Source organism: Bos indicus x Bos taurus, chromosome 16, assembly GCF_003369695.1.
Source record: "Bos indicus x Bos taurus breed Angus x Brahman F1 hybrid chromosome 16, Bos_hybrid_MaternalHap_v2.0, whole genome shotgun sequence".
Taxonomy (NCBI): Eukaryota; Metazoa; Chordata; class Mammalia; order Artiodactyla; family Bovidae; genus Bos; species Bos indicus x Bos taurus.
This window is the reverse complement of record NC_040091.1, coordinates 19,436,519-19,459,245: the sequence shown is the minus strand read 5'-3', so window position 1 is coordinate 19,459,245 and position 22,727 is coordinate 19,436,519. Positions and strand designations below refer to the sequence as shown.

The 22,727-nt window shown below is 41.7% G+C and overlaps 1 protein-coding gene across 4 annotated transcripts in view; it reads left to right on the top strand.

Moving 5' to 3' along the window:
• ESRRG (estrogen related receptor gamma) overlaps positions 1-22,727 on the top strand; it is a 652,137-nt gene that overhangs the window by 445,349 nt on the left and 184,061 nt on the right. For all 4 annotated transcript variants that reach the window (XM_027564442.1, XM_027564443.1, XM_027564444.1 and 1 more), the window contains one exon: positions 9,560-9,975. In XM_027564442.1, the coding sequence (XP_027420243.1) occupies positions 9,573-9,975 (403 nt within the window). In that variant the 5' untranslated portion in view covers positions 9,560-9,572. The remainder of the gene's footprint in view (positions 1-9,559; positions 9,976-22,727) is intronic.

Below are 22,727 nucleotides of genomic sequence, written 5' to 3'. Positions count from 1 at the left end.
GTGCATAGACTTTCTATGAGTTCAATGTCTGTTTATTTCTCCTCTAGCAAGATGCTGTGAGAAGGTCTTCATTTAGCTGTCAGTACCCCCTACTGCTGTGTCCGCTTTTTCTCTTCAGTGTACTCCTTGACTGCTTGAAAACGGAATTGTCTGAACACAAGCAAACTTTATTGATCCATATTTCTGTTTGAAAGACCAGAGATTTGTAGAAGGAGGAGACGATTTCCTTTCTCTAGAAAGCTTACTGCAGAGGAGGTCTGCTCATGGCGTAGTAAATCTCTAAGACCGAATAAATGTTACATTCAGCATATATCCTAAGCTTCATTTTGATGATTTATCTTAGGTTTTTTTTTTTTTTTCCTGGTAGTGGTCCCCACCTTTTGCCCAGGGCTGTTTCACTCTAGCCTGGGGATAGCAGTCTGGTCAGCACTTGGGCATTTCCTACATCAAGACATAGGGTACACAATTCTAAAGCCCTCCTGTCCTCTGACTTTGGGTCCCAGGAGAGTAACCCGTATAAAGAAAGAAGTCTTCTTAGAGACTGGAGATAAAAATGCTTGTTTTGCATCTGTTATGCATCTAAGTTTCTGACTAGACATTTCTTGTCTTCTGACATCCATAGGTGACCAGGACTTGGGCAGTGGTGAGGATATAGTTAATTAAGCTGCATTAGGGCAAATATACACACTTGTTAAGACACTTAATTTGCCTCAATAATATTGATTACATGGCAGAAGTTTGTTTAAACTGGTATTTTCCCCCTACTGTTCAGTCCTTGAAGGCAATCTGTATAATAGCTAATAGCCATCATCAGTTAAATATCATGTTAGTTATAAAGTAATGTCATAAGAATTGATTTGGACTTGGCAGTGGAGGAGAAGTCTTCCTTCAAAGCCGATGTAGGTGATTAGCCAGAGTTTTAAGCAGAATCACGGTTCGTATAAACTGTGTATATTTTATAGACTTAAAGCTGCTCTATATTACATGAGTGCCCATTATATTAAAGAAAAGCTCAGACAGTTAATAATGCAAAACATCATGTATGCAATTACCCTGCATTATTATGCATTTAACAGTTTTTATTGATTTGCCAGTAGCTCACTTACTGTATTTAGAGCTATAAACGAGGGATGCTCACCCCCAGATTGAAATAGGTCCAGGAAAACAAGCTAAGGATGAATTACACTACTAAGCACCTCAGCATCAGATCGAATCCTTAAATACAGAAACTGTCAACAGCCATAATGAGCAACATACTGTGATACCACAGAACCATTTCTTTTCCCATTAATAAAGTTTATCAACCAGGAAGCATCAGAAATCACCTGGCAATACAAATGGAAGCAGTTGGGATTTCCTACATCCAAAGTAGTACATGGTGATGGGTCTGGCTGGTATGGCGTAGTAAGATAGGGATGCTGGCATTTCCTGACCCGTACAGTTTAGAACACCCCAAAGTCCCATGGATGGAGGAGCCTGGTAGGCTGCAGTCTGTGGGGTCGCTAAGAGTTGGGCATGACTGAGCGACTTCTTTCACTTTTCACTTTGCTGCATTGGAGAAGGAAATGGCAACCCACTCCAGTGTTCTTGCCTTGAGAATCCCAGGGACAGGGGAGCCTAGTGGGCTGCCCTCTATGGGGTCGCACAGAGTCAGACACGACTGAAGCGACTTAGCAGCAGCAGCAGCAGTGTTACTACCGCATTTCTCTTTACCGAAAAGGAATATAATCCGTTTCCCTCTGTTTTAGGTACAACCGCAGAAGGAGAGGCACAGGGTTTTATAGGTGTTTCTCTACCTTCAATTGGATGGCCAACCATCCTGGTTTGTCTGGGATGGAGGGAGTCCTAGGATGTGGCATTTCAGTGACCATACCAGGATAGTTGACAGACCTAGTTTCAGAGGAAAATTGGATAAGAAAAGATCACTGAACTCTGCAGTCTTAAAAGCAGAGTTTCAACGAAGTCCTTCATGGTCATGGTTCAGCCCTAGGTATGAAGTTATATCAGAGCTTCCCTGATGGCTCAGCAGTAAAGAATCCACCTGCAATGCAGGAGATTCAGGAGATGTGGGTCCGATCCCTGGTCGGGAAGATCCCCTGGAGGAGGAAATGGCAACCCACTCCCATATTCTTGCCTGAGAAATTCCATGGGCAGAGGAGCCTGGCGGGCTGCAGTCCAAGGGGTCTCAAAGAGTTGGACATGACTGAGCGATTGAACACCCACACACACACTCACACACAAAGTTACATTCCTGGGTGTGTTCCTTTCAACAACTCACCAGAAATGAGTTGCAGGTCTCCTTTTTTGTCCTAAATTTTTTTGCTTGGTAAAGGCTTTGATAGAATTGGCAAAGGGTTTGGCTTAGATAGAAGCTCTGATTTGTCATTTGAAGGAGCTAGCCCCTGGTTCTCATACAGCTTAGCTACATCTCCCAGTGACTCAAGCACCAGCTTTGTGAGGAGCTGTTTGGTTACTGTTGTTCTTGACAGACTAAATTGCAAAGAATCTTTTATTTATTTAACCATTGTAAAATTTAATTTCAGTGACCAGCTGAATAGGAGAAAAATAAAATTGCACTGGGGCGAAATCAAAATAGGACAGTTGGAGAGTGACGTGACGTTGCTGTTCTGGAACTTGAAAAGGTTTTTACCTTGGCCATTTCATGCTAGTATTACTTGCACAGAATCTTTTAGACTAAATGCTCAAGTTACTTGTTCAAACAATCAAGAACTGGCCACTACATCCTTGTGATTCTCATAGGCAGACGTTTCTTGCGTTAGATGGACCTCAGCGTTTATTAAAGAAGACCTAAAATGATACCTGTGTGTGTGTGCGTGCGTACATGCGCATGTTTTAATCTTTCTGAGCGTGTGAATCATGATGTACGGTTCTTTCTTTACAATTAATGATCTCCTTCTGTTGGGTTAACCAGGCAGACCTGGAGATATTTCTTATTAAAAGAAAAAATCCTCTGTCTTCTTTCCCCAACTAAGCCAGTGTACCTTAATGCAATGATGATATGTTAGACCCAGCAGTTGTCAAAGCAGCGTATTACTGTGATGCCATAATGACACCCTGTCTCTGTAAAGTAGTCATGTTTTCTCAAATCACACGTTGCACCGTTGATTTCTGACATGACACTTCATTCCGTTGCTTTCTCTTTCTTCAGCATCATCATTCTCTGACAATAGCAGCTGGTGCCCATTTTGTTACTAAGTGATTCACATTTTGCCACTTTAGGAGAGTGCAATTAATTGAAGCAGGGAGGGAAAAAAAAAAGCTCATTGTAAAGTGGAGTGCTTGAAGTTCTAACTCAGACTCTGCCAGGGAGCTGCTGGGGTTATAGGCTTTGAAGCCTGGGCTTCTGGGGTCTGCAGCCTTAGTCTTGGAGGTTTTCTTCTGAAAGCATAAAAGCAAAACCCCAAACCTATAGGCTCATAAAAGCTTCTTATTTTTTGAAAGAAAAGTATTGAAATATTCAATCGGGTGATTTCAGCTGGTAGAAAATTGACCAGTTCTTAGAGATTTGTTCCCATTTTGAATAGGTAAGTGATGAGTGATTGGACTTGAGCACCTTGCTTTTCAACCCTGACTCAGAGAATTAAGGATTTTTTTTGGCCACCCCACACAGCAGGTAGGTATTTGGTCCCTGATCAGAGTCGAACCCATGCCCCCTGCGTTGGAAGTGGATTCTTTAACCACTGAACTAGCAGGAAAGTCACAGGTTCTGTCTTCTCTCTCTCTTCTTATTTGTAAACTTGCAGGTTTGCTGGCTTCATTGTTAATACATAAAAATTTGGGATATATATTGATAAAATGTTTGGAATCCATAATGATGATGGGTATTTTGGGGCCCTTAAGGATGACAAGGAAGCAAATAAAATAGTTGTTATCTATTTAGCTATTAAGGTGTCTGTCACTGAAATAGGTATGATAAAAGTTAAAAAAAAATCTTGCCTTCGTTTTACAATCAGGAAAGTCAAAGAAGACCTGTACACGTGTATTGCATTGATGCACCATATTTGAGGAGGGAAATAAAATAGCAAAGAACTCGAGTTTGGTATAAAATTCAAAATATGAAAGGCAGCTACTTGTTAAGAACTTCTATTTTGGTGAAAGGGTTAATAATATATAATTATATATAAGCCTAGGGAACATTGGCTTAAGTCCCTTCTGGGAAATCCAGACTGTGCTGGATGCTTATACATTGCCCACAAAGTCACAGCAGTCACTCACTATCACACATTTACCTGCATCTAGGTAGCATCTCTCAAATCAAGCTTGATAATTATAAGATAAGTGAAGTGAAAGTGAAGTCGCTCAGTCGTGCCCGACTCTTTGTGACCCCATGGATAGTGGCCTGCACCAAGCTCCTCCATCCATGGGATTTTCAAGGCAAAAGTACTGGAGTGGGTTGCCATTTCCTTCTCCAGGGAATCTTCCCAACCCAGGGATCGAACCCAGGTCTCTCACATTGTAGACAGACGCTTTACTGTCTGAGCCACCAGGGAAGAGTAATTATAATATATATGGGATATTAATTACAGATTATCTGGTTTTCCCATACAACAGCAACTTTAACTGATCCTTATTTTTTTTTTTTTTACTCACTTTCTCCTTTTACATGCACACCTATACGCACCACTAATTAACTTTCTAAAATTACATGTTTATATAGTCCAGCAACCAGGAAGCTTTATTTGCTTGATGACTAGTATCTAACACCAAAGATAAATTTTACTCTTGCTGCCCCTTAGGCAAGGCTGGGCACGAAGTTCCTATGTTATTTACAAAACAGAAAACAGATTCACTGACGTAGAGAACTTACAGTTGCCAGGGGGGAAGGATGGTGGGGAGAGATAGTTAGTTTGGGACAGACAGGTACACTCATATAAAATGGATAACCAGCAAGGACCTATTACATAATACAGAGAACTGTGCTCAGTGTTGTGTGGCAGTCTGGATGGGAGGGACAGTTGGAAGAGAATAGATACATACATATGTATGTATGGCTGAGACCCTTTGCTGTCCATCCGAAACTATCACAACACTGTTAATTGGCGATACTCCAATATAAAATAAAAAGTTAAGTTCCTATGTAGAAGCATGATTATCAGACTTTATATATAAATATATATATATATATTATATAGTAGAACATATATAGAATATAAGGGCTTTCCTGGTGGCTCAGTGGTAAAGAATCTATCTCCCTGCCAATGCAGGAGACTTGATTTCAATCTCTGTTCTGGGAAGATCCCCTGGAGAAGGAAATGGCAACCTATTCCAGTATTCTTGCCTGGGAAATCCCATGGACAGAGGAGCCTGGTGGGCTATAGCCCATGGGGTCGCAGGAAAGTCAGACACGACTTAACAGCTAACTAACAACAATATCGAATATATGGTAGAACATATCTAGGATTTGCATAGAATACTGAAGACTGTATCTCAGACTGTGTTGAAAATGCTTTCTAAAGCGCTACAATGTCCCTGGCTTCTAGAAGGCTGTTACAGCCTCAAATTTTGTTTCTTATACAGAAACTAAATGTTATTCTTGACATGGTTATTTCTCTCTCCAGTTTATTCTCAGAGTGTACACTCAGAAAAGATTTTGAGAAAGTTACTTCTCTTTTTCCCTCGTGCCTCCCATCACTTCCCTTGAAATAATAAAAGCAACTCTACGTAGGCTTTAAAATAAATATTTCCCACATTTTCCAACACATGTTATTTCTATTCATAATTCTTAACTAAATTTAGATTTTTATTAATCCAATGTGACCTAAAATTTCTGCGTTAACAGCACAATGTGGAATCGGGCTTATTCTCTTTGGCTCCAGATAAAGCCATCATCTTGAAAATGGTTCTTTCTGACAAAAAGGTGTTCTTTTGAAATAAAGTCTTATTCACTACATTCCTCTTAGAGTTAATGTGAATTTTAGTGCCTCTAATTTTAGATTGAAGTGAAGTCTAGAATAAAACCCACCAGCTGACAATTGAATTTATAGATAGTTGTGAATATTTCAGGCTTGAATAATAGAGCTGTAGAATTTCAGAGACAGAGAGGGAGAGAATTAAGAGCCACTGTAGTTTTAGGGTATAATGTAATGGTGTCTAGGAAATGTTCAGTGTAATGAGCTAAGTAGTAATTAGGAGACAACTGTGTTCTTTCAGCTTCGGTTTTGGTGTCACTCCAAACTCTGGGGAGGGTGACTCAACAGGGCAGCCCTGTCGCCAGGGTGGTGGTGGCTCCTTCAGCCACCTTTGAACTCATGGGTAAGCGTGAATGTCGGAGATGCTCTGTGTGTGCCATCTCTACCTTTGCTTGCTTGGCTATTTTTTAAAAAGTCAGCAAACACCTTGAAAGACTCTGTGTTGGCTTGAAGACATTTCTGCACTGGACTTTGGAGTCAGCCCTGAGTTCAAATCTTTGATTTTTCCACTTTCAAAATGTGTGACTTTCAGGAAATTGTATCATGTCTGACGGAGAAGGCAGTGGCACCCCACTCCAGTACTCTTGCCTGGAAAATCCCATGGATGGAGGAGCATGGTAGGCTGCAGCCCATGGGGTCGCTGAGAGTCGTACACGACTGAGCGACTTCACTTTCACTTTCGTGCTTTGGAGAAGGAAATGGCATCCCACTCCAGTGTTCTTGCCTGGAGAATCCCAGGGACGGGGGAGCCTGGTGGGCTGCCGTCTATGGGGTCACACAGAGTCGGACATGACTGAAGTGACTTAGCATAGCATAGCATCATGTCTGAGGGTCTGTGTCCTAAAGAGTCATACCTCCCTCACAAGACCGTCTTGGTGATTAAATGAGGAAATATTTGTAAGGTACTCAGGTCAGTGTCTGGTGCCTAGTAAGCACTTGATAAATGGCAGCTCTATTATTATTTCCACTGGGCAGAAAGTGTTCATGAAGGAAGCGGTTCACGTCTGAGAAGAAACCTGTAAAACCTACAGCACAAATCCAGCTTGTTCACTTTCATTTACAGCTGCGGAGGCCAGACTTGTGTAGGAAGAGAGATTGCACCTGTCCCAAGACTTCCCTGACTGCATGAACTTTGTGAATTTTCTTGCTTCCATCCAGATAATTGCAAAGTTAGGGACTGAGATTTTTCCAGGAAACGGCTGGCCGGAGATACCCAATTTTTCAAAGACCTTATTAACAACATGCATTTGACCCATAAACATTTGGTGACTTTGCAAATAACACTTCCATGAATAGGAGGCTGATTCCTGCCCTTGTTCCTCAATGAAGAGTTTTGCTCTTCATTTAGAAGTCCATGAGAAAAAAGCTCAAAGGAAAGGAAATTGGTATAAAATTGAACAATCAAAAAAAGAGTTAGAGAAGAGGACCTGGAGAAAGCGTAAACTGTTATGATTAAGCAGTTCAAAGCAACTGTCCTCAGGAAAAAAGAAAAAAAAAAGATTAAAAAATGGTGCCTCACGGGCAGATGGCGAAAGAGTTAATTGTCATCACTGTGAGAAATTCAGTGCCGGAGAGAGGAAAGGGGAGCAACCGTGTTTTAGTACCCTAATAACTTCTAACTCTAGTCTAAGATCATAATGTATGTGCGAGCAGTCCAGTAATTATAAGGTAATAAGTGAAGTGGTGGGGTAAGTGCTTTAAATTAAAAGGAATTCGCAGGGCTGCTGTAAGTCAGTGCCGACCCGCTTTCTTTCAAACGTTGACTTGAGGAAAAGTGCTTAGCCCAGGGTGCAAGCCGGGAGACAAGGAGAGCGATCTATTAATTACAACACTCATTAACAGTGACGGGGACGAGGCAGCCGAGGTGGGAGGGAGCAGAAGCCTGGTTCAGGCTGGCAAGGGGGATATTTTTCCTTTCGTTCCTTCTCCAGGAAAGGACAACATGAGTGGGTAGGCGAAAGCAAGAAGGTATTTTTGTGGATTTCTCCTTCCTGTTTGTTTTCTTCACATCCTAAGCTTGCTTTCCTTGAGAAAGCAGCACAGAACTTCCAGTGGGAAATCTACTAGGTAGGAGGCACATTCTGGCTCTAGAGGCACTTGAGATCCCCTTCTTGGAACCTTTCAGTGAACATTCCCTGATAGGAAAGAACCGTATTTTTCTTGGTTTGAAAGTAACAGAACAGCGGGGGGATTTGGGGAGGGGGGTGCCCAGAGGAGAGCATGAAATTTGTGCAGTGATAAAATATCATTAGATTTATAGGGAAAGAGGTAATTGCATCCTTTCGGTTATCCTGTGACATACTCCCCCAAATTCCAGTGAATGACCATTACCCTGTGGGATTCCCATAAATCAGCTTTCCACTGGGAAGCAATTATCTTAGTCTCTTTCTCAGCTGTCACCTCTTCTTCCTCTAGTGGGCTCTCAGAAGGTTCTTAGAGACTTTGCTAAAAGGGGTTTTGCACTGTGGCTAACCGGAAAGAAAATAGGACCAATTACGTCTTTTCATCTAATTACCTCTTCAGAAATTTAATCACTTATGGGTCCGACAAAGTAAGAGGGATGGACCGTTTCTTCTAAATAAGAGAGAGAGTTCGTCAGATTAGATGCTTCATCATATTTCCTTTTAGGAGGTATGATGTTAAAAGAGCAAAGGCAGGGGAGAAAGAGAGACCACCACAAGTCTTATTTTTTCAGGACAAAATCTGATACATCCTTACTTTCCTGAGTATAGAGTATCAGATTTATGGATTCACAGGTAGACTGAAAGCTCAAATGGCTTTTAGTGATTCTTGTTGTTGACGGTGGTAGATCACACACGCAAACACATACACTCGTAAACACATGTACATATTTATTAATCGATGCCGGTAATCATTTCCCTGTTTTGTGGGCTCGAGGAAGTAATCCTTAAATATTGGTGAGAATTTTATCCTTGAAATCTTTCTATACCGCTAAATGTCTAGGAAATAGAGCAATTTAAATAAAGAGGCAAAGTGAGTGAGGATATATTCCCTATGTGTCTTAGATCAATAAAAGACACGGTTATGCTTATGGAGCATGCTGACAAACAGTAATTACAGAGCTGAGGAATCATCTGTTTGGTCTTGACAATAAAAGTTGGGTTCTGCTCGTAATACAATGATTGCAACATCCGAAAATGGAAGAGAAAAGTAGAGTGAGGATAAATGTAATTTTAGAAATGATACAGACCTTACCAATTACTCTTCTTCCGTGGATAAATTTAGAATCTAGAGAGTTGATTTAGATATTGACTTCTCCAAGAGAAAGGTATTAAAATGAAAGGAAATGGATCCCTCAGAGCTTTTGTTTATGGTCTGTCTGGGCACTTTGATGTAACCCTGTCACGCCCTTATGCTGATTACCTTGTTGTAGAACAAGAGATATTGACTAGCGAATGATGTGTAGGCCCCAGCTCTTAGGCTGCACTCTCAAGGAGCCAAGTCTTTAACATATGAATTCTTGTCTTTTTTTTTTTTTTCTTCCTTCAACCTTCCCTTCCATTTCCTCTTGTTTTTTCACCTCCTCTTTGTCTCTACCTGTTTTGGTCTTTGTGTTTGACACTCTATCCTTCTCTTTCTCCTTCTGTTTGTATCTCCCTCCACCTCAGGCTTCTCTGCAGAATGTCAAACAAAGATCGACACATTGATTCCAGCTGTTCGTCCTTCATCAAGACGGAACCCTCCAGCCCGGCCTCCCTGACGGACAGCGTCAACCACCACAGCCCAGGTGGCTCTTCGGACGCCAGCGGGAGCTACAGTTCAACCATGAATGGCCATCAGAACGGACTTGACTCGCCGCCTCTCTACCCTTCTGCTCCTATCCTAGGAGGTAGTGGGCCTGTCCGGAAACTGTATGACGACTGCTCCAGCACCATTGTTGAAGATCCCCAGACCAAGTGTGAATACATGCTCAACTCGATGCCCAAGAGACTGTGTTTAGTGTGTGGCGACATCGCGTCTGGGTACCACTATGGGGTGGCATCCTGTGAAGCCTGCAAGGCGTTCTTCAAGAGGACGATTCAAGGTGAGCGAGGGTCTGGATACCCACCTGGCGATACCCACTCTTCCCACTCATATGATGGTTGGTTAGTTGGTTTTCTGGGTTCTTGTCCTAGTTAATCTAGTTTTACCATCTGAATTCTATCTTGCTTACAAAATAGAAATAGATTAAAATTGATAGTGGAGGATTTGTAGAATAGACTCCGCCCCTCCATTTGCTCCCTATCAATTCCACCTTTACTGTCAAGCTCCAGGGGTGGAATGATAATAAGCTTTGGGTGGAGTTTAAAAGAACACAGCTATTATTAGAGCAGGGGGGTATCTAGATAGCAACTGAACTGATGTGTACAGGATGGTGGTGGTGGTAGTTCAGTTGCAGAGTTGTGTCCAGTGCTGGCAACCCCATCTATCCATGGGATTTCCCAGGCAGGAATACTGGAGTGAATTGCCGTTTCCTTCTCCAGAGATTCTTTCTGACCCAGGGATCGAACCCAGGTCATAGGCATTGCAGGTTGTCTCCTGCCTTGGAGGCGAATTCTTCACTGCTGAGCCACCAGGGAAGCCCTATCTATGCCCTGGATAAATTGTGTTTTTACCTCTTCTGTTCTTCTTAGAGCTAAAATAATAAATATTTCAGACCAGTGATTTTCAAACTAGAGTATGCATCACACTCACCTGGAGGTCTTCTGAAAATGCAGATCACCCACTCCCAGAGCTTCTGATTCATTAGCTCTGTCTTGAGTAGGAATGTGAGAATTTATATTTCTAACAGATTTGTAGATGATGTTGCTATTGTTGGTCCAGGGACTACACTTTGAGAATCACCTCTGGAGACAAATTTAATTTTCTATGGCCTGCCTTCTTTTCCTGTGCATAGACACACTTTCCCTACCTTTTTAATGAGTTTATATAAAAAACGTACCAAACTATACTGAATTGTAAAATATGCGTCCAACATGTATGACATATCAAAACTGTATAGGTCTCCAGATTTACAAATAGCAGTATTATTTCCCACACAAAAATGTAGAAACTATGGTTGAAATTTGTATGTGACCTTTAGGAATCCACAAAGACAAAACTCAACTCCTTTTCAAAGCTATAGATATATATCCTTACAGAAAACTACATTTCACCTTTCTATATGTTTTGTGATACACTTTCAAGAAAACAGAGGAAGGAAAGAATCTTTGTTTCTTGAGTGCCTCTAGCATACCAGTGATTCTGTTCTGCTCAGTGATTTACAAGATGTATCTTCTGGGGATTCCCTGGTGGTCCAATGGTTAAGGCCTCCGTGCTTTCACTGCTAAGGGCCCAGGTTAATCCCTGGTGGGGAAACCAAGAGCCCACAAGCCTTGTGCCAAACCCAAAATGTCATCTTCTTAATTAGTTATGGATACAAGTGTGTCTTCCCAGGTATCAGTGGTTCTCAACCTTGTGGGCTCACTGGACTCACCCGGAGATGTAAAAAAATGTTGATATCTGGGCTCATACCCCCAAATTCGGAATTAATTGGCTTTGGGTGCAGCCAGGGCAAGTGGGGGGTTTTGAAAGCTTCCTAGTTAATGCTTCAGGTAAAACTGAGGTTAAGAACCACTGCCCTGTACTGTGCTGTGTTCTGTAACAGTGCTTCTCAAAGTGTGAGCTCTGATTCAGGAGTATCAGCAGCATCATTGGGGAATTTGTTAGAAAGGCAGATTATTCCCATCCTGCATCCCAGATTACCTCCATCAGCATCCCTGGGGGTGGACCCAGCAATACGTGCTTTGCCAAGCCCTCCAGGTGATTCTGGTGCTCAGAGTTTGGGAACCACAGCTCTGTTACCGTGTTGCTGCTGATTTAACGCTGGCAACTCTCCTTTGTCATCTACTGGTCCCTTGTTGGACATAACTGGAATCAGTTTAATAAATGTGTGACATGCTTCCTGGTTTTAAAGCACAAAAGAGATGATGTTTGTTAAACTCTAATCCTTCTAAATGTTCCAACAAAAGGTGATTCTGAAACCCTTTATGGGCACAGAGTTATCTTCTACCCTTTCTTTTAAGAGCATGTGTGAGGGCAAATCTCACCCAGATGCAATGAAGGAGTGTCCTTAGTCGAACGGGTGGTTCCATCTCCCACTTGCTTTTGTGTTGTCCGTTACATGATTGTTTCCTTGATGTATGGCTGATGAACACACAGTTAAAGAGTTAAAGTGCAGTTGTTCAAGAAATTATAACATATAATAGAATGAATCTTTCAGCCTCATCTTTTCATAGCCTCTCATAGATTTAACTGAAGAACACAAGCCAAGTTAGTGTGAGTACGAATGAATTACCTAAATATTTTCCTAGCTGTATCTTCATATTTAATGGATCGTCATTGCCATATTTTATTAGCATTTTCTTACAAAAATCCTTCATCCACTGGATCTTTATTTCCTTTATTCTCATCTGTAAACTGAAGGCATTAAGACCTACCTCAAGGAATGCTTCTGGATAAAATGAAATACAGAATCAAATGTAAAGTAAGTAAAAAGAATGATGGCCTGTATGCAAAGCTTCCTCTCACTTTGGGGCATTTGAACATATTTCTTCAGCTTTCTTGCTCTTGTTGCTTAGTTGGTAAGTACTGTCTGACTCTTTTGCGACCCTGTGGACTACAGCTCGCCAGGCTCTTCTGTCTGTGGGATTTCCCAGGCAAGAAGACTGGTGTGGGTTGCGATTTCCCTCTCCAGGGGATTTTCCTGCCCCAGGGAGCGAACCTGCATCTCCTACATTGGCAGGCGAGTTCTTTACCACTGAGCCACCAGGGAGGCCCTTCAGCCTGCTTGTGTGCTGTGCTCAGACGCTCAGTCGTGTCTGACTCTTTGCAACGCTGTGGACCGTAGCCTGACTGGCTCCTCTGTCCATGGGGTTCTCCTGGCAAGAATACTGGAGTTGGGTTCCATTTCCTCCTGCGGGAGATCTTCCTGACCCACTCCTCTTTTATGTCTCCTGTATTGGCAGGTGGATTGTTCACCGCTAGTGCCATCTCAGCCTACTTACTAGATTGCAAAACTTGAGAAGGAAGACACTTCAAATTTGGAGGTTCTTAGAAGCATTGCCCCACGATATTAGAATATGGATGCTACAGAGCATCCCAAATTTAAACTGTTAGTAATTTGATTTTGTTAACTCCGTTTACACAACTCGGGGTCTAACTATTGACCCAAGGTCAACAGATATTGACTTAGAATCTCTTGTGGGCCTGGCAGTGTATTGGTTTGAGTTTCTGCTTAGCCATGTTTTCTGAAAGCTTGGTTCCCAGAGGTTTGTGGATTGAGGTAAATTCCTCCTATAAATGTCTCCAACCTTGAGGGAACACCAGAGATTTTTGGTTGGGGGGCAGAATTAAACAACTTGGTCCTCAGTATGTATTTCCAGTATGTCGTCCTAAAGATAGGACCACTTTGTGCAAACATTTCCTGATAGTTGTTTCAAAAAAAGAAAGAAATTCTGTTGCTGAGCTGTTAATAGCCATGCAGTAGTTACTTACCAGAGATCCCTGGAATAGAGCAATTGGAATTCTGTTGCTGCTGCTCCCTTAGATGCTGAAATGCTACCAAAAGCTTCCCAGGGCGAAGCACAGGGTGGTTCTTGGCATTGATGTGTTAGTGCTCAGTTCTACTCCATATTGGAAAGAGCAACTTCCAAGGATTTTGAGCAGGAGGCAGACATGTCACTGTCCAGATTAGACTCTGGACTTGCCCACCTGGCTGTGCTTGTAGCTGGCAGCTGGGAGGCACTCCAGCTACCCAGCTACCCTGCTAGCTACATCAGCGGGCATCATGCCGTGGTGCTTACTTAGCCCCAAAAAGGCAGTGAGGCAAATAAAGGGATTAGATTGTGAAAGTGTAATGTAATAATTAGGGTGGTAATTGTAAGGGAGATTGGAACAGCCCCTCCTTTCTGCGGCCAACGAGTGATAGCGATGCAACTGGGAAGATGTTGAAAGTGGCCCGGATCTGTTGCAACATCACAGATGCTCATTCTGATGTGGAAAGGACTGTAACATCCATTCTCATGTCTTCAGGCAGCACTAGAGCCAAACTATCCTTGACGGATAGTAGTCTCTGCCTTTCCCTCCCTTGAAGCTCTCCTGGAGAATCAGAAAAGATTACGCAACTTTCCTTAAGAACAAGTCTTTCTGCAATCTCACAACCCATATGGGCAAGGCATGTAAGTGTGGCTTCCTGGTTCAGCACGCTCTCGTTGACTTGACTAAGGGACATATGTATTCAAAGCCATAGTCACGGGGAATATTGCCACTTTAGAATTTTTATTTCTTGTTATAATAATTTAAGATTGGCTATCCAATATGTAACACATTTTAAAAGTTGAGCAACATGCTTAAATTTAGAGCCAAAAGAACAAATATCTGGAGCACATGTTAAGAAAAGTAATGAGACTTGTTCTTGTCAAAGCTGAATGTGGTTATTCTGGTTGTGAGAGGCAATTAATCATAGATTTCAGTGAAAGTCAAACAGAAAGGCATATTTTCCACCAGAAAGGCATATTTTATTTATTGGCTGGTCAAATTATCATTGGAAAACTATTGAATTAGGTCAGCACTTAGGTAAAAGTCAACAGTTCTGGAAGGTTTTAGTTGGTTTTATCTTTTTTCTTTTCTGCTGAATAAAAAACTTTTTAGAGGCTTTTGACAGTTCTTTTATCACACAGCATTACAATGGCAGCAGTGATTTCATTGCCATTTTCTAAGCTTATTCATTTTTGTGTGGGATATCATTTTTCTGATTATTTTCTAATTCTACCTTTGGCCTCGATGCATAAATGAGTGAAAATTTTTGTGTATGTGTGGGATTCTGTATTTTTTTGGTATCATTAAGAGTTTTCCCTGGACTCTTGTTAAGGCCATAAGAGAAGGAAAATATCTTTATATCCCCAAAACTCAATATATATTTCATTATTTAATTTATAAAACACTAACCCCCAGAAGTTCTTATTTCTATATAAAAATATGTGTTATATTACATATGTTATATATTATGTTTACTAAATATATGATTAATATAACCATTTTCAACCATTTATTCTTATGCTAGAAATATGACATCCACCCTTTTAAAAAGAAACTTTATATGTAAAAAGTAGGGGATAATTTTTTTTAAAAGATACTCATTTTCAAATGGGTTTTGAATTCATGTAAAACCAGGTTCAAGTCTTAGCTGCTTATGTGCTGAGAGGCCACAACTTCTCCGTGCCTCCCTTTCACAGGTGAAAGTGAAGTCGCTTAGTCGTATCCGACTCTTTGCGACCCCATAGACTGTAGCCTACCAGGTTCCTCCGTCCATGGGATTTTCCAGGCAAGAGTACTGGAGTGGGTTTCCGTTTCCTTCTCCAGAGGATCTTCCCGATCCAGGGATCGAACCCCGGTCTCCCGCATTGTAGGCAGATGCTTTACAGTCTGAGCCACAGGAGGTAAGGGTTAAATGAGAGACTGTCAAAGTGCCTGACCCACAGTAAGTGCTCAGTAAATGATTGACTTTGGTTGATATGGACAGTGTGACTAGGATACCAAAGCACTGGGCGGGCAAATACTCTAGGCAAAGAGGGGTCTGTGACGGTAAACTAGAAGGACCTGCGGCCTTCTCAGCTCACAGCTCCCCACCCTTTCGTTCTGATAGAAGGTGAAGTCGCTCAGTCGTGTCCGACTCTTTGCGGCCCCATGGACTGTAACCTACCAAGCTCCTCTGTCCATGGCATTTTCCAGGCAATAGTACTGGAGTGGGTTGCCATTTCCTTCTCCAGGGGATCTTCCCAAACCAGGGATTGAACCCAGGTCTCCCACATTGTAGACAGACACTTTACCATCTGAGCCACGTTCTGATATTAAACCCTCAAAATTTTCCTGTAACCATTCCTCACAATAGCACTGTTTTAGACTAGGAGGCATTTCGGTGGGCTGATTGGGAAATTTGATTGGTTTTATATAGTTTTATGGTGATCAATTTTTTTTCCCCCTATGGATGGAAAACTAGGTAAATCAGAAAGGGAGCCTGAGTCTTGTAACTTAAAATATCCCAGTAAGCTTTAAATGTGAAATTTAGTAAATAAAAAGAACAGAATATCTTTGCTGCGTGAGATATAGGAGTGACCGTCGTGAGAACGAAGTCCACTGCAGATATCCGTGGGCTCTGAGATGGGAGTATAGTGGGCACCCATATACTGTGTAAATATTTAAATGTTTATAAATCAAGATAATAAACTGGTAAGGGGGTTCCTTTGTGGCTCAGTAAAGAATCCGCCTGCAGCGCAGGAGACCACCTGCATCCCTGAGTCAGGAAGATCCCCTGGAGAAGGAAATGGCAACCCACTCCAGTATTCTTGCCTGGAAATCCCATGGACAGAGGATCCTGGGGGGCTACAGTCCACAGGATCACAAGAGTCAGACATGGGACTGAAGCAACTCAGCCACCACCACCAAGTCAAATATGTTCTGTTCTCCGAGCAAATATGCCTTCATAATGGCCTGAGAGGCCAGCTTGGCATTTTTAATTCTTAGATTCAGGTGTTTTGTATCAGGAAGAAGCAGTAGAAGGAGAGCCCATTTCTCTCCCTTCACCCGTGCGCGCATCCTGTCTGGTATATCAGCATACCTCTGCCCCCAAGTCCAAGGCCCACCCACCTCTTCCTAACAGCTGCACCTTGATCATGCATGGGCTGTGTAATGTGCACACAAGGAGTGAGGTCCAGGCCAAGCCACCTTCCAGAGGAGGGACCCAGGGGAGAGATTCACGCAGGCCCTGGAATGGACCTGGTGGAGGTTTATCCCAGGAATTAGGGAGTCCCAATCCCATGGACAGAGGAGCCTGGTAGGCTGCGGCCCATGGGGTCTCGAAGAGTTGGACATGACTGAGCGACTTCGCTTTCACTTTTCACTTTCATGCATTGGAGAAGGAAATGGCAACCCACTCCAGTGTTCTTGCCTGGAGAATCCCAGGGACGGGGGAGTCTGGTGGGCTGCTGTCTATGGGGTCGCACAGAGTGGGACACAACTGAAGCGACTTAGCAGCAGCAGCAGCAGGTATACAAGTATACAAGGGGTGGATCTGGGAGGGGTTATCTTCTTTGGCTGTGGAAGGGCTCCCACCTGGATGCTTTCTAAAGCCTGGGGCCTTCAGGTGGGGGCCCTTCTAGTCTGAGTCTAAAGGTGACACTGATAAGAGCCTTAAATCCCACCTTAAACACAGGGCTTTAAAGAGGAGGAATTTGCCTGCAAGGCATCTGCTGAAGGTGTCTGGGCACAGCCTATGCAAATGCTATTCTTTTCCATCCTGAATTGCTGACTCCTTCCTGAAGCTGGCTGCCTAGTTCTAGAGGCTCTTTCCTGGAGGTAGCATTTTCTTTGCCTTCCTGTGCTATTTTAGTCTTAGAATAGAATATTTGCAGCACTGGAGGAAATAACTTACAAATTGAGTGTCTGTATATCATATGAACCTTCCCGTGGAAAATAATCAGGTACTATCTGTTTAACTCAAACAGCATTTAGAGAAAAGAATTTCCTCTGTTTGTAAATGGCAGCTTTAAAACTAGTATGTTTTAAAATTAAAATCCAAAATAATATAGAAATATCTAAACCATCCTGATGAACCTGTGATTATTAGTTTGTTTGCACTGTTAAATATGGAGGTAATATTTTCAGAAGAAATATTTTCTAAACCGCAATTTGCTCTAACTCAGAGCTTGTTCTTGTTATGTTTAATTGCCTTTTTCCACTTTTCCTTGCCTTTGATGCTAGTGTTGTCTGATTTTTTTTACATGCATGAATGTGGCCAGGTTATCAATGAGAAGAATGAGAGGTAATCTTTCTCCTGTTATTTTAATTGTTAGGTTCAGTGTTTTTAATAGGAAAACTCAGTATCAAAGACTTTCTCCATGGGTAGAGAATGTTACGTGAATAGATGTTTCAGGAAACAGCACAATTTATAGTTTACTCTGTCTCAGTTTTGACTTAGTGGGCCCACTTCTCAGGGTAAGTGAGTGGTGATTCTTTTTTCATGGATTGTTCTGACTTTTAGGAATTGGCCTAAATTGTCATCACTTCTGAGGTTGTTGAAGAGCTATGGGCAACAAAATTCTTCTATAAGGAACCAGATAATAAAACAAATAGTAAATATCTTAGGTCGTGTATACTTGCCCTGTCACTTACTCAGGTTTTGCTTTGTTTTACTTTTTAAGCTGTTTAAGAACATAAAAACCAATCTGGGCTTGAAGTGAAGTAAGTGAAGTGAAGTCACTCAGTCGTGTCCGACTCTTTGCGACCCCATGGACTGTAGCCTACCAGGCTCCATCCATGAGATTTTCCAGGCAAGAATACTGGAGTGGGTTGCCATCTCCTCCAGAGGATCTTCCCGACCCAGGCATCGAACCTGGGTCTCCCGCATTGCAGGCAGACGCTGAGTCACACAAAAACAGACCTAGGGCTAGGTTTGAAAGCTGGCCATAGTGTAGGTAAACACCCTCATTTCATCTTCCTTGTGGGCGATATTGATTACCAAAATTTTCATTTCAGAGGACTTTTGCTTGCATGTTATTTATTTAAATTGAAATCAAGTTCTCTACCATGATCTTTTTAGTCTTTTATTTCAGTTTTCAGAATTTTTTTCCCCCCAGGAATCAGAATTTTCTAGCCTCTTTTCACTGCTCCCGATGACATATACATGTATATATCAGCCAGCTAGTCAGAAAACAGAATCAATGCAAATGAAAATAAAGTAGCATTTAGAGTAACTGACAAAAAGTTGGATCTTGGTTGTATAAAATAAGAGTGTTTATTTTCAGAGAATAAATTGCATAGTTGGTCTTTGATCACGGAAAGGAAAACAGAAGAAAATGTAATGAGCCTCACTGTTTTTTTGTCCTTCAGATGTTAGGAGCTCACATTTGCAACACCAGCGTCTCTGGTGTCATTTACATGTTTATTAAGCACATTGCATTACATTACTGTATTTTGGAAGTCATTTAAAATCAACATATTATTTTAACCTCCTGAAAGGGTGTATTTTCCAGTTGGATGACGGTAGATAAGAACCCATCTCACGTAAGGAGTCGGTGGCATTCAAGGAGAAAAAGAGTTTGCAATGAAACTTTTTAATGCCATGGTAAAAAGTCCAACTGTAGTTCACCGTCAAATTAGTGAGATTGGATAATTAGTCAATTTAGGCTGACAGAATTCACTTTCCTAAGCAGTATATCTGCAAAATAAATGACCCCTCTTTTACTGTCTATGTTATTTCACGGTGGTTGAGAAGAAGTTACAGCATGTATTTTATGACCCTCTGGTAAATTACATTATGTTTATTTTTATTTATTAAAAAAGACACTTTGTAGTAGTAATATCACTAATCTTAAAAGTGTAACAGTTATGATAAATAAAAGTACAAACTTGTTAGTAACTTTTTTAACTTCTACTTTTGTACTTTAACTTCCTAATATATCTGTAATATTAATATATTCTTCATTGATTCTACTGTGATATGGCCTTCATGATATAATCAGAAAAATAAGAATGTTATTCTGGATTATCTTTACATGTGTATTTAAGAGGCTGTGCTCTCTCTCTCTCTTGAATTTTTGTAAACTTTATTTCCTTGAATAAAACCCTCTGTACTCAGAAAATAAAATCCATTTCCCCTGGTTCACCTGAGCTTATGTCCTCAGAAGTAATAATAGCAGCCAGGAAGGAGAGGAGCTCCTTGGTGCTGAATGTGGGTGGAGCTGACGTGACCCCGGTACCCTCTGTGGTTCAGTGTCCTGATCCACCTGTGCCATCCATTTTTACCTGTCCCTGACTTAGTTACTTTCTTACGGGACCTCTCCCATAAGCACATGCATTCCCATTTCTTCCAGGGAATTTGTTGGTGAGTAATTCTCTTTCCCTGGGCTTCCTTGGTGGCTCAGTGGTAAAGAACTCATCTACCAATGCAGGAGACCTGGGTTTGATCCCTGGGTCAGGAAGATCCCCTGGAGAAGGAAATAGCAACCCGCTCCAGTACTCTAGGCTGAAAAATCCCATGGACAGAGGAGCCTGGCAGGCTGCAGTCCGTGGGGTGGCAAAGAGTTGGATACCAGCAACTAAACAACAAATAATCCTGCCCTGTCCCAGCCTGCCATGGTCAAAGGTACTACCTCTGCCAGCACTCCACACAAGTTTTCCCGGCAAGTCACTGGTGAGAAGAAAGTTTGTGCTGTTTACATGAAGTCCAAAGGACTTCATGGATCAGTTCCACTTAATTCTTTTAAAAATCTCACTTACTTTCCTGTTTGTTAACCAGGTGGATTTTTGCATCTGTGGTGGGCCTCCTTAGGTAATGGGGTGTGGCTGATACTTTGCAGATCACTGGATTTGCACTCAAGTCCAGTATTATGACTGTTTTGAGGAGGAGGCTAGAGGCTATTCTTTGATGACAAGATAAACTCCTGAGCAAAGATATCAATACTTGTCTTAACATAGCTTTCATTCTTTCCTCCAGGTTTTCCCTTACTCAGAACCAAACCCTGACAAATAGGGCTGTTTCCTTCACAGAACAACTGGCCCTCATCTACAGAGCATCCTATTAAATGCTTGAGGACAAATAATAGGAATGGTATATTGTACTTTATACTTTTCAAAATGCACATTTTAACGTATATTAAAGTAATTACATGATAAGACCCTTTTCCCCATAAATGCAGAATTGGTTCTGACTAAATCCAGTTGTTGTTTAATCACTAAGTCACGTCCAAGTCTCTTGCGACTCCATGGATTATAGTCTGCCAGGCTCCTCTGTCCATGGGATTTCCCAGGTAAGGAATACTGGAGTGGGTTGCCATTTCCTCCTCCAGGGGATCTTCCCAACCCAGGGCTTGAAACTGAATTGCTTGCATTAGCAGGCAGATTCTTTACCACTGAACTCCTGGGGAAGCCCTAAATCTAGTTAGTGTTAGCCTCTCAGCCGTGGTTGACCCTTTGTGAACCCACAGACTGTGGCCCCCCACCCCAAGCTTCTCTGCCCATGGGGTTTCCCAGGCAAGAATACTGGAGTGAGTAGCCATTCCCTTCTTCAGGGGAATCTTCCTGACCCAGGGATCAAACCTGGATCTTCCACGTTGCAAGCAGATTCTGTACCATCTGAGCTATCAGGGAAAATCCAGTTAGGGTACATTAAAATGTTCATCCTTAGGGTAGGAAAGGAAACAGCAACAAAAAAATGTGATGAGAGTTTTGTTGCCTGAAATTCCTATTGATGTGCCTCACTTTTTTGGTATTTAGTTGCAGCAGTCTGTGTCTCAATATGATTTGAATCTGATGATTTGTTACTTGTGAGAATTCAGGTTCTGGAAACAGTGAGGCAGGTTGTGAGGAATGACAGGGTCAGTGGCATGGGTCAGAATTTTTTTTCTTTACTGGTAAAGCCCAAGGCCATTGTTCATTTTTCTGATATATTACTTGATAAAGTTAGATAACATCTTAGAAGTGATAAAGTATACACAGGGCATTAATTAGCTTTCTCTTTGAAGTTGCTTGAAGTTATTAGGATTCAACAGTGTTGAAGCTTGGTCACTGGTATCCTCTTACACCATTTCAGAATTTTACATGAAATTAAAATTAGGTAATGGATGTTGGGAAAGTATTCTGATATATACCAAAAGTAAATATAAGTTTGTATTTAAATTAATGATGTTCCAATGTATTTTTAATTTATTTCTTTTTGTGGTAAAAAGCATAAAAGATGTACATAACATAGTATCAAACTTAGTTTTCCATCTTAACCATTTTTAAGGATACGTTACTTTAGTGAGAACTGCATGCACATGGTTGTACAACAGATAGCCAGCATGATCTCATCTTGCAAAAATGAAACTCTATACCAATTAAGTAGCAACTCCCCGTTTTTCCCTCCCCCCAACCCCTGGTGATCACCATTCTACTTTCTGTTTCTATGAGTTTAACTACTTTAGTACCCCCTGTAGGCAGAATCATGTCATATGTATCTTTTTGTGACTGGTCTGTTTCACTTAGCATACTATCCTCAGTTTATCCCTGCTGTAGTGTATATCAGGATTTCCTTTTAAATTTTATTTATTTATTTATTTTTAAAAATTATTTATTTGGCTCAGTCGGGTCTTATGCAGCGTGCAGGATATTCACGAGGCATGGGGGATGTTTCCTTGCACTTCCGTGTGGGCTTGTGACTCTGAGCACATGGGCTCAGCAGTTGTGGTGCAGGCTTAGTCTCCCCCCGACCCCCACCCCCACATGTGGGATCTTAGTTCCCTGACCAGGGACTGAACCTACATCCCCTCCATTGGAAGGCGGATTCTTAACCACTGGACTGCCAGGGAAGTCCCGCTGTTGTTTAGGAGCTGAATAATATTCTATTATATTTATATACCACATGTGCTTCTTCCATTCATTCATCAGTGGACCTTAGGTTATTTCTGCCTCTTGGTTATTGCCCATAATGATGTAATAAACATGGTTGTACAGATATCTCTTCGAGATCCTGCTTTCAGTTTTTTAGGTAAAATGCCCAGAGGCAGGGTAGCTCGATCATATGGTAGCTCTATTTATAATTTTGGGGGAGCCTCCATATTGTTTTCTGTAGATGCTGCACCATTTTCCCTCTCACCAACAGTGCACAAGTGTTCTAATTTCTCTGTATCCTCTACAACACTTGTTCTTTTCTTTTTTTTTTTCGTACCATCCTCATGAGTGTAAGGTGAATGTTTAAACATTTTGAGGTGTTTCAGATGC